Genomic DNA, 12,603 nt, shown 5'->3' on the forward strand with positions numbered 1-12,603 from the left:
TACAGAAATGATGCCTCCCCAGCCAGTGTCTCAGCTGTTGGAGCATCGTCCACACACCAAAAGGCTGTGGTCTGATCCCATCGGGGAGCATACGGGAGGCAACCGACGGATGTTTCTTTCTAAAATCAATAAAACAATCCTCGGATAAGGATTAAAAATATATGTACATTTTAAAATGATGCCTTGCCCGGCCGGGCGTGGCTCAGCGGTTGAGCGTTGACCTAGGATCCAGGCGATCGGGGTTCGATTCCCGGTGAGGACACATGCCTGGGTTGAGGGCTCGATCAATGACTTTCTCATCATTGATGTTTCTATCTCTCTCTCCCTCTCCTCCCTCTCTCTGAAATCAATAAAGATATATTTAAAAAAAAGAAAATAAATAAATAAATAAATAAATAAATAAATAAGATGCCTAGCAATCATTGAGGGCTTATGATGGTTCATACATTGTTCAAAACATTTTAATTCAAAGAGATGTGAACTAGTTAACTATAAACAATCCAGGAAATTAACAAAATAGGCCGAATTAGTGATATAAATGTATGAATCACAAGCCAAATTATGAAGTAATCATAGCCATTTCTACTAAATTATAAAAATACTTTACTATAAAAAATATGTACAACTTATAATATATCCAAGACTTCTCTTACCTGTGGGATATAATTTCTTCTTTCTTGACATGCAGCATGAAACCATGCAAAACTGAAGAGAGCATGAGCTCGACGTACATTGCCATTTTTGCTAATTTGCTCAGGAGTCCAAGATTCATAAGTACGCATTAAATTCTTCTTCAAACCTGGAGGTGACTAAAGAAAAACAGACATGTTATTTTAAAATAAAATATTTAAAAATAAAATAAACCAGTATTTAACACATTTGAGAACATACTGTAATGAAGAAAATTTTACACCATTACCAAATTGACTTAAATTATTTTATTATGTTACTTAAAAGTGTACAAATATAAAAACTCCATATACCTAACAGTTCATCTCAATTATAAATTCAAAATAATGTTTTAAATTTTAAAAAATGTAAAAACCAACAATATTCAAAATAAGCTAATAGATTTTATATGATCATTAAGATATTTTACTGGCATTATTTCCAACATAAAAATAATAAATAATTCAAATCAGTACTTAAAGAATGTCTGCTACAAAGAAGTCATTCCCTTTGCAATCCTTTTCATTCTGTTTTCTTTAAAAAAAAAAAATTGAAAGTAAAAGAAAAATACCAGTGATTTCTTAAATACATATCCTAATTTATACTTTTGACATAAAAATGTTTTGTTTATGAAACATTTATCAAAAATATCATAGAATAGTCCACATTTCTGAGTACTATTCAATAAAACAACATTAATAGGAAACTGAACAACCAATGAAGAGTTTTTAAGGCAATATCCTAAAGATTATGCAAAATAGATAAATTATATATACAGGGAAAATCATACACAAATACAGACTATGTGAAAAACAACAAAATGAAAACATTAATATGCCAAATTATGAGCTAAGGCCAAAATTATACTTAACTACAAAGTCACAGACTTAAACTAATTTCAATACTTATGCAAGTAAATAGAAACCAATCAAACATTCAACATAAGAAATCAGGAAGAATAAAAGTAAATACAATCTAAGGAAAGCATTAAGAAGGAAAAATAAATAAAAAAGCAGCAAATTCAGTGAACAGAAAAGACAAGTATGACAGCAGTTATTTGGAATAAATTTTTAAAAACATTCTCACACAACTAATCAAAAAAGAAAAGAAATAATAGAATGGAGGTTTAACAATATTTAAAGATAATACTGTATAATTATAATTGTGTATATGTATGCATATATACTAATAGTTTTGAACATAATGCACTATGCTATTTCTTAGCATAAAATTATCTACACTGATATAAGAAATAGCAAACAAATTCACCAAACATTTAAATAAAACTGAAAATTTCCATGAAAACAGAATAAAATTACCTCCTTAAAAAAATCCTGGATAAGGTTGCACTTTAAGTTAAAACATTCAAGGAATGGTTCCCCTGATATATTAACTCTTCATTAATTGAAATATTTACTGTGTTCTTCCTACATTCCTGGTATTATATGATAATAATAAAAAAATTAGCTCCCGCCCTTATGGCTTGTAGTTTAGTAGAAGAGTATAACGAGAGAGTGGCTGGAGAAGATTCTGTAATGGTTGTTTCTTACTAGGCATTGTAATGAAACTCATTCAATTAACATACTTCCAAATATTAAATCATCTTTGCATTCCCTAGATTAATCCTATCCCTTTTCCTCCTTAAATAAGACTAATAATTTCAGATGAAAAAGCTGTACTGATCTAAAGTAACAGGTAGGTATAAACACTAATAAGATATTTTTCTTAAGAATAAAAAAATTATATAAAACAAAGAACTTCCTACAAATTGAGAGAAAATGCAGACAGACCCCTTTTTACCAGTTTTTTTAAGTTTTAATTCAGTTTATTATTTTATTTATTGACTTTGACCAGTTATGTGATATCATTACAAATGCATATAGTTTTGGATATGTCAGGTTTAGGAAGGATCTGCCCAGCAATATATGTTAGAAGGATGAAGGAAGAAAACAAACACTGAAAACCTAACTTAGCTAGGTAAAAAACACATGATGTAAAAACTCAATATCCACATGCAAAAGAATAAAGTTAAACCCTTACCTTACACCAAACACAAAAATTAACTCAAAATGGATTAAAATCTAAAGGTTTAAGATCTGAAACTAGAAAACTCCTAGAAGAAAACAGGGGAAAAGCTTCATGACATTGAATTTGACAGTTATTTTTTGGATGACATCAAAAGGACAGGCAACAAAAAACAGAACAGACAAATGAGACATCACACCTAAAAACATCTCTGCATCAAAGGAAGCAGTGAACAGCAACCCTAGAGAATGGAAGAAAGTATCTGTAAACTATACATCTGATAGGAACTCCTACAACTCAACTCTCAACTCCAGAGTATACGGTGTGAGGCAAAAGTAGGTTTACAGTTGTGACTACGCAAACATAGTTTATTCTTGCATTATCATCTATTATTGTTTTATTTTCCATACAAACAACTGTAAACCTACTTTGGCCACAACCTGTATAAGGAACTCCTACAACTAAGTTACAAAATTAATTCTATTAAAAACGGACAGATGACTTGAATTAGACATTTCTCCAAAGAAAATATACAAATGACCAACAAGCATATGAAAAGATGTTCCACATCACTAATATCACGGAAATGCAAATGAAAGCCACAGTGAGAGATCACCTCACACTGTTAGAATGTCCATTGTTTAAAAAACAAACCAACCGACCAAAACAGAAAATAACAAGTGTTGTCAAAGATGTAGAGAAAATGTATGCTATTGGGAGGAATGTAAACAGTGCTTTCCACTTATATAAGATATCCAAAATAAGAAAACTCATAGAAACAGAAAGTAGAATGGTGGTGGCCAGGGGTAAAGAAAGGCAAGTAGCTTTTCAATGGATACAGTAGTGTGTTTTGCAAGATGAAAACTTTCTAGAGATCTGTTGCACAAAACGTACATCTAGTTAAAAATGGTTAAAATGGTAAACTTCATGTTATGTGTCTTTTATTATGATAAAAACAAAAAATATAAAATTTGAAAGAAAAATTTCAATGTGTTTTTATACATGCCATCTTATGCTATTATTTATGTATATTATACCTTATCTAAGTGTAAAAGGAAGTTTTGCATAGCAGAAGGCTGTTTAGAGCTTTGGAAGGCATTGTAGAGATTACTGCACTTATAAACCAGTGGTTCAAGTTTTAAATCTTCTTACCTCATATGTTATCTTCAAACTTGACTGTAATAAAATAGGAGTAAAGTTGGGGTGAACTTCTGCAGTGAGCCAAAGACGAAAGGTGTCTTTAGGTTGAAGAGTATTCAACTCCTTGTTTATAAAAACGACAACAATAAAAATCTACATAAATCTACGTAAATACATACACAAATTTCCATTTTATAAATATACTATTACTAAGTAATTTTTCTTACTAAAATCTTTCTGTGACATTCCGATATATTTCTTAATGTTCTGATTATGTTTAGTTTATACATGCATCTTCTCTATTATTAGCTTAGTGAAATAGATAACAACTTGGACCTGGAGCTAGGCCATCAGGCTTGAACTCCAAATTCTGTGGCTTATTTGCTATGTGACCTTGGGTTCTAGGACTTACACCATCACTAAGCAAGGATAACAACAGTATCTACCTCACAGTACTGTATAAAACACTTAACACTGCCTGATATATAATAAGTACAAAATAAAAGTGATAGCTAGAATTGCTATGCCTAAATTAACAGTCATGTTTAGGTCTTCGGGTTCCCACTGCTTCAATTCATGCTTCCACAAAAGTTGTATAGTGGTATCAATTCCTTTACTGCCAGTCTGCAGTGTAACCTACTGCACATGATATAAATTGAAAACTTTACCATACAAATTCATCTGTCCATGCTGTATTCTTTAGTCACTATTCCAATTTTTATACCTCTGTGTCTTTACTCATCACATGTTTTCTGCCTATTATTCTCTTTATAACCTATCAAATTCTTACCCATTTGTCAAACTATAATTTAATTATCATCTCTTAGGGGAATATCTTCTCCAACTCTTCACTACTACAATCTTAAGTAGAATTAATCAATAATGACATTTTGTAAATTATCTTCTGTAGCATTGAACATACTACATATTAAGTACTAATGTAGTCTGTCTCTTCTAAACTAAACTCCTAGAGAACAGATACAAATTTTATAGCCACCTCTAACTACCCGGTACCTAGGACAGTTCTTGGCTTTTTTCTGTACTCAGCAAGCGTTTACAGAATGAATGAATGAATGAATGAATGAATGAATGAATGAATGTTGATAAATATTGATAACTCTAAAATATCTTGATACCTCTAAAAGAGTAAAGTCTAAAAATTACTTTAATAAATATATGTCTAATACTAACAATCATTATTAATGTGAAATGTTAGAGTTAAGATGACCAAAAAAAGGGCCATAAAAAATATCCTATTTGCTTAAAACCCTAAGTTATAAAATGTATCTATATCTAATAATGATTTTAAAATGTAAATTTTTAAAATGTAAAGTTTCATTATGTCAAAATGTAAAGTTTTGCCTTGGGTGAGCATGTTTTTAAAGAAGTTAACAGAGCCTGACCGGCGTGGCTCAGTGGTTAAGTGTTGACCCATGAACTAGGAGATCACGGTTCAATTCCCAGTCAGGGCATAGGCCTGGGTTATGGGCTCAATCCTTGGTAGGGGGCATGCAGTAGGCCGCCGATTAATGACCCTCTGTCATCACTGATGTTTTTATCTCTCTCCCCCACCCCTTCCTCTCAGAAATCAATAAAAACATATTTAAAAATCAAAATAAAAAAATAAAAACATTAATAGAAATAATACATTTGTGATATAATCGGATTTAAAATAAATTTGTAAATTTATATCCAAGTAATTCATACAAACATCCCAAAAGAAAAGCAAAATTTTTTAAATATTTTAAACTTTTGTAATATAATTCACCCTATATGCTTCAAAAGTTCTAATTAAGTAAAAGCTGTAATTATATTTTACATAAATTAACAGCTACCAACATAATGTTTAAAACAGAAAGCAAGATTGAAGTATTCACAGGTCTTCTTTACATGTCTTAAAACATCATCAGACATAAAATTTCTATTTTTATACATTAGTAATTTTTACAGAATATTGTAAACATAATGAATTATAGTAATAATGTGGTTATTGTAGTAATAATGAATGTTTAAATATTGATATATACAGCAGTTCCCCATATCTATGTGTTTTACTGATTATAAGTAAAGAATCATCATGGGCCATCAACTCATTCACTCAGTCACTAACTCATTCATCAAAGATTGATTGATTACCTATTTTGTGTAAGGTGCTATAGCTGCCAACTTATTAGTACTGCACAAATTTTTAACACATCAAAACTAGGCCAGGGCCTCTCTCAATCCACTCTATTCTGTATGATTCTATTCCAAATAATACTTCTGTCAGATTAATTAAATTAATTCCCCAGCTATAAGGACCTCCTTTGACTATGTCCAAGGACAAAAATCCAATGTTTTCTGCATAGTTCTTAGGATATTCCATAACCCATCCCCTTCATAGATGTCTAACTCCACTGGCCCACATTGCCCTGCCCAGGCCCTCTAGTATATTCAAGGACATCTTCATTCCTTGTACTGGGCATGAACATGCCCACCAGTATGTCTCTAACTTGCACTGCTGAAATTAATCATGGTCTCCTCCTCCCCTAACCTACACTTAGCTCAACCACATAAAGTTATTAAGAAACATCTTGTCTTCAGAGCCACCTCTAGTTACCCAAGGTCATAGTCATCTATGTTAAATAAACACTAGACTTAAATCCAGGTTTGCATTTAAGACCCACCCAGCAATTTGTTCCGTCTTAAGGTTATTTTCATGTTGGGGTCACTGAGTTAAACGAAATGATGCTTCAGTTTACATCCTAATTGTCTTAGCAACTAGGTTAGTTGTTCTAAAGTCCCCTCTGACTTGTCTTCATCTTTTCTTCCCATACAGGCACAACAGAACAAGAGCATAAAGAGAAAGTAATGTTATATATAAATAGATCTTCCAAAATCTTTAAAGCACTTCCCTATAGTCCTCCTGAAAAAAATTCTCTAAGTCTCCCTTTGATCATGATTAATAATTTCCTGGCTTTACTTAAATGACTTTAAAAAGTATTTTTATAGACTTCCTATTAAAAGACCCATCTTGGTTTGTACAATGTACATATTTTAAAAAGAAAATACTTAACAGATTTTAAATGATGTCTCAAATACTAATTTTTAAAAGATATATCTTCATACATAATAATGCAAGACATAATAAATACTGATGTTCCTTGAAGATAACTGAATTGAGTGTATATTAGATATATTATTATTTGTACCATATCTATCTGAATCTACCTTTTCCAGAACTGGCAGCCAAGATACCACAAGATGTAAGTTCTTCAAACAGAGCCAATCTCCATTGCGAGCACATTCTTTTAGCATCTGAATTGCTAAATCAGCTTGACCTTGCCCCATGGCAACCTACAAAAATAAAAAAATAAAAAATAAATCTGATAACATGTAACATGGAGATCCATTTTTAATAAGAAATATTGGACTATATTTTTCCACTCATTAAAATATATTATCATTACAGGTTTGTAAGTTATAGAACAGTATAAAAAATTATTGAATAGTCTTTTATTCTGCATCCCACTATTCCTATAATTCTTATCCTCTCAAAAAAGACCTTAAAAAAATTTTTTTATAACTATAATCTCCGTGAGTACTTTGAAATGTACTTCTCTTAATTTCTCCAACATTGCACATATTTGGGTCTCAAGCCACTGGTCTATTTAACCGTGTCATTCACTCGCTGGCCCTTCATCACCTAGCGAATCTTACATGCCAGGATCCTCAAGCCTGGACACCCAGCCTCTGCTCCTCTACTGTTCCTCAGAGAGAGGGGTAGGAGTGAGAGAGAGAGAAAGGGGAGGGGAGAAAATAGCGGGGAGAGGGAATGAGAATCCTGACCTCACTGGAATTCCGTTCCAGTTTTTCCAGTCCCTGTAGTCCATTTGAACTTAAAACACACATGTAGTAGAACAGGCCACTTTGTACAATAGAAAACTTCCAAACATTAAAAGTATTCCAGCAGAAGTGGGATGACCCTAGATACTACATTCAGTACATAAGATTTCTCTATTATTTTTAAATGCTTGGACTAGGTGACTAAGGTTCTTTAAAAGTTTTAGTCAAGAATCTAAAATGTCTACATGCCACTTACCATATCCATGTTTTTAAGGACAATTTATATAATACTTGTATAGTAATACAGCTATATCTGTGTAGATACATATATAATTTATAAGGATACATATATTAGGAGTCCTGGCTCAAATTTTTTACTAGGTATATAGTCAAAACATTTATTTTTTACTTTTCATTTTTAGAGAGAAAGGAATGGAAGGGAGAGAGAGAGAGAGAGAGAGAGAGAGAGAGAAACATCGATGCCTTCTGTACATGCCCCAACTGGGAACTGAACCAGAAACCTGGGTATATACCCTGACTGGGATTCAAACCCATGACCCTTCAGTGCATGGGATGACACTCCAACCAACTGAGCCACAGCAGCCAGGGCAGTCAAAACATTTTTGAAGAGTAATTATAGATTATCTCAAACCATACTGATTTTTTTTTTTCATAGTGAGTACAAGATACCACTTCATTGTTTTTGGTTGACTTTCACGAGTATTGATTTTGTTGTCCAATCAGACTATAAGGCTTTTGAGAGCGAGAACAATGCCTAGTTCATTGCACACTGAAGCAGACATAAAACAGGTAATAAAGACTCATATTGATTTTTTAAAAATCTTCAAGGTCTAACCTGGAACTAAGCAAATAGGAGGGATGGAACAAATACTGGTTGAATTGTTTCAACGCACATATTAGTTTCCATTTATTAAAATTTTAAAAAACGAAATGAAGGAATGTACAAAATAAGCAGAGTAAAAGGACAGTTTGCTGAACTGAAATGGTAACTAAAAATAGAAAACTCAAAATTTTCCATAAGTCATAAATTGTGTGAAAACACCTTAAAGGTTAATGAAACCTTAAAAGAAGATATTTACTATAAGAAAAAGAATTTTAAGCACAGCATGAAAATGGCTGCCCTCCTCAAAAATAAACACACACCAGTTTCTTACATTAAAAATTAAATTTTGCATTGTTATCCTTAGCATATATATTCAGCATAACAATAAAATTTTTAAATAACAGAAATATAAATAAGTATGTACATATTTAAGGGTTTTACTACATTAAACAATTTTGCAAGTTCCTTACACAAAACTCCAGGAGTTTAAATAGTCAAAACTACTGTGAATGCAATTTTATCTTTCTGCCAAGATCACTGCTAACAGATACAGCCTATAGAAACAGGCTCCCCTTCCTCAAGACACTTTATTGATAATTGAATACTGTCTAATAAATATTCATATACTATAACTAGAGTTAAATAAAATTTTGTAGTCAGACTGTGCAAACTCTGCACAATTGAGCCTAACTCTCTGCTATTTCACTATCTTCTAGTTATGTTCCTCATAACATTCTTACTTTTCATTTTTGGTTGCTATGAAGTATTTGCTTTTTTAGTAATTATTATTTTCCCAATGAAAAAGGTTTATTTATTCATTTGTTAAAAATTGAGGGTAACTAAATTTTCAAACTTGCATGCAAACTGAGTTGAAAGAAGGAGCCAATCTGAACAAATTAAAGATTCTAAATTTACCTCAGGAAAAAATGGTATTATATTAGATAATTATTTTTTAAATGTATGTATTTCTTTCATTTCAGTTTTTGTAGGTAAATATTGCTGTAATTTATTGTAAAAGCATCCAAGTAAAGTTTTAAAAAGTATTCAAATGTAAGCAAATATATTAGTTGCCTATTACTGTTAAAACAAATTAGCACAATTTAGAGCCTTAACACTAGACAAATTTATTATCTTACCAGACTTCTGGAGGTCAGAAGTCCCACTGGTCTAAAATCAAGGTGTTTGGTTTGAAAATAAAGTAGTACTGAAAGGGCTGATCTTTCCGGAGGCTCTAGAAGAGCAGCTTTCCCTTGCCTTTCCCAGCTTCTACAAGCCACCTAGACTTCTTTGCTTATGGCCCCTTCCTCCATCTGCAGAGCCAGCAGCATAAAATCTTCACATCTCTCTGACCTCTGCTCTGTCCTCACATCTCCATCCTTCACGGGACCTCTGCTGCTTCCCTCTTACAAAAACCCTCCTGATTATACTGAGCCCATCTGGATAATCCAGTAGGACCTCTCCAAGATTAACTTAATTACATCTGCGAAATTCCTATTACCATGTAAGGTAATGAATTCACAGGTTCTGAGGATCAGGATGTAGGCACTTTGGGGGAACATTATTTGGTTTACAAAAAAAAAAAAAAAAATGTCTGTTTCACTAATAGGACCAAGTATGGCAAGAAGAACAACAGCTATTGTAAAAAGAGCCAGGTGATATATACTGACCTGGTGATAACACCCTCCACTTCTTTCAGCATTAGCAAGTTCCTGAAGTTCCTGAGAAGGATCAGCACCCGGAGAAATAATTATCAAGATGGGTTCAAATTCTAGTGTCTCTTTGTACAAACGTTTGAGATTTAGAGGAAGGGGGGACAACTCTTTCAGTCCTAAAAGATATATTAAAGAAATTAAAAATAAAAAGTAAAATGAATCAGATAAAAATCTATTAAAACTAATTACATAACATATAATAGAAAATAATTACATGAATTATAATTGCACACATATTAAAGTTTTCACACTCTAAAATCAGTCACGCACCAGTAATAACTAAGATTAATTGAATGCTTAAGGTGCCAGGCATTTTTCTAAATGCTTTAGATCTGTATCATCTAATCATTACAACACAACGAGGTAAGAACAGATGACCATGTTAACAGATGCAGAAGACACAATCAAGCACTGTGGTCTGAATATACAATGTTCTCCCTACAGGAGACTGACCCCACCATCCATTTGCATAGCTTTTCCTTCCTGTATGTGATAACAGAGCACCTACTCTATGCAGCTCATATGGGGAATCTGATTTCTACATGGTCTGGTAAATAAGTTCACTGTTATGATATAGGGTAAAGTTATTTCTTATATCCATGCATTAGTGAAGAAAAAGTATAGAATGAAAAGAATGCTTAGTTTGAAGACAGAAATATAAAACTCTCAGTGTACATTTGTTAGCTGAGTGACCTTGAACAAATCACTAAAATACAGTGTCTCAGTTTTCTCAATTGTATCTGTGGAAGTGTAATAGGAAATATTCTTATTCATTCAAACATTCATTTATGTATGCATAAAATCAATAAACATTCTAGACAGATTAAATGTGCTGTCTGATAAAATGTATCAAAAGCTTATAAATGTACATGGCCTTTGATTCAGTTATTTAATAATAATTAATTTAAGAAATAATTTAGGATATGAATGCAAAAGCATGTATAAGGGACTTTCATTTTAGCTGCTGACATTAGTTAAAAACGGGGAAAGACATTAAGGAGTCTGAATGAGTAATTTCTGGTAGCCTTATAATGGAATTAGAGCTACAAAAAAGGTGATTTACTGAAAAGCAGATTACGCAACAAAACAGACAACCTGAGTCCATATTGTATACACATCTACGGGCTAAAAATAGAAAGGTACATGTAAAAATGTTAACGACAGTTATCTTGTGATGGAATAACAGGTGTTTACCTTTTTCTTCTTCTGTCTCTTCTCATAGACCTCTAATCAGATGTATTATATGAAAAAATATGTCAAAATATATACAAAGATGCTTTCATATAAAATGACTCCTGACTGAAACGTGTTTTATTTGGGAAATATATGCCAATATAGAAACTGTCTTTAAAAGTTTAAATGCTGATTTCCATATCATTTCTTAATTTACCAAATGTACACAATAAACTCCATGAGGGCAGGAATCATATCTGTTTGTTCACCATTTTATATCCAGAGCGTACTATAAATTCAATTATTATTTCTCTAGTCAAAATTCCACAAAAGATAAATATATGTTCATTTCATACAACATTTCAAAGTATTGAAACATTCTGGATTAGAGAAAATAAAAGCATGAAAAATATCATACCCTTTAAGATAACATAGGTGTGACACATTCATGTTACCTGGAATTCTGTGTTAGCAATTCTGCCCACAAAACACCAATATAAATTTCCACTGCATTTTTAGTGAACTGTCTGTATATAATCATTGCTTTTATCAACCCAAGTAATTTTGAGTCATGATACCATTAGAATTGCAGTGTAAATCATTCAGAACTATTCAGTAAAATTAAAGAGCCCAAAATCTTCATTGCATTGAACCACTTGTAAATCACTAGGATATTATAATCCGACCATACAGCTGTAAAATATATCACTTCTTTCAAAAGAAAAATAAAGAACTAAAAATAAGTTAAAGAAATAACTTAAACATTTATCAGACCTTACTTTACTCGGATAAAATGCTAAGATAATAAAAAAGAAATAATTTGCAGTTTAAAAGAAATGACTATAATTCCTGCACTTCTCAAGTACCTAAGTAAAGAAAGTAGAACATTAATATCAGACTATTACAGGTTGTAGGTATAAGAGTCTTCCTCATTCATCTCATCATCAATAACAGAGGCTCATAAGCATCAGGTGTACAAAATTACTCTTCCTTCCTGGAGAGAGAAGGCATTTTTAGAGCTAAAAATGTACCACAAGCACCAAAAAAAGAGAATCAGCAATCAATATCTAACTGAATACACATTAACCAAGTGGGAAAATACCTTTAAAAATGGAGTGATGCTCAAGCCTAAAAACCCCACACGAACGGCAAGCATCGTGGTGGGCAGGAGTCTAAAGACGCCCGTTCACGATTGCTCAGCCAGCGCTCATCTGC

At 32.2% G+C, this 12,603-nt stretch overlaps 1 protein-coding gene across 2 annotated transcripts in view; it reads right to left on the bottom strand.

The window, feature by feature from the left end:
• Window positions 1–12,603, bottom strand: part of DYNC2H1 (dynein cytoplasmic 2 heavy chain 1) — a 244,420-nt gene that overhangs the window by 79,870 nt on the left and 151,947 nt on the right. For both annotated transcript variants that reach the window (XM_081152801.1, XM_081152800.1), the window contains 4 exons: window positions 10,171–10,331; window positions 7,045–7,170; window positions 3,847–3,957; window positions 654–809 (listed from right to left, as the gene is read on the bottom strand). In XM_081152801.1, the coding sequence (XP_081008927.1) occupies window positions 654–809; window positions 3,847–3,957; window positions 7,045–7,170; window positions 10,171–10,331 (554 nt within the window). The remainder of the gene's footprint in view (window positions 1–653; window positions 810–3,846; window positions 3,958–7,044; window positions 7,171–10,170; window positions 10,332–12,603) is intronic.

Source organism: Miniopterus schreibersii, assembly GCF_964146895.1.
Source record: "Miniopterus schreibersii genome assembly, chromosome: 12".
NCBI classification, from domain to species: Eukaryota; Metazoa; Chordata; class Mammalia; order Chiroptera; family Miniopteridae; genus Miniopterus; species Miniopterus schreibersii.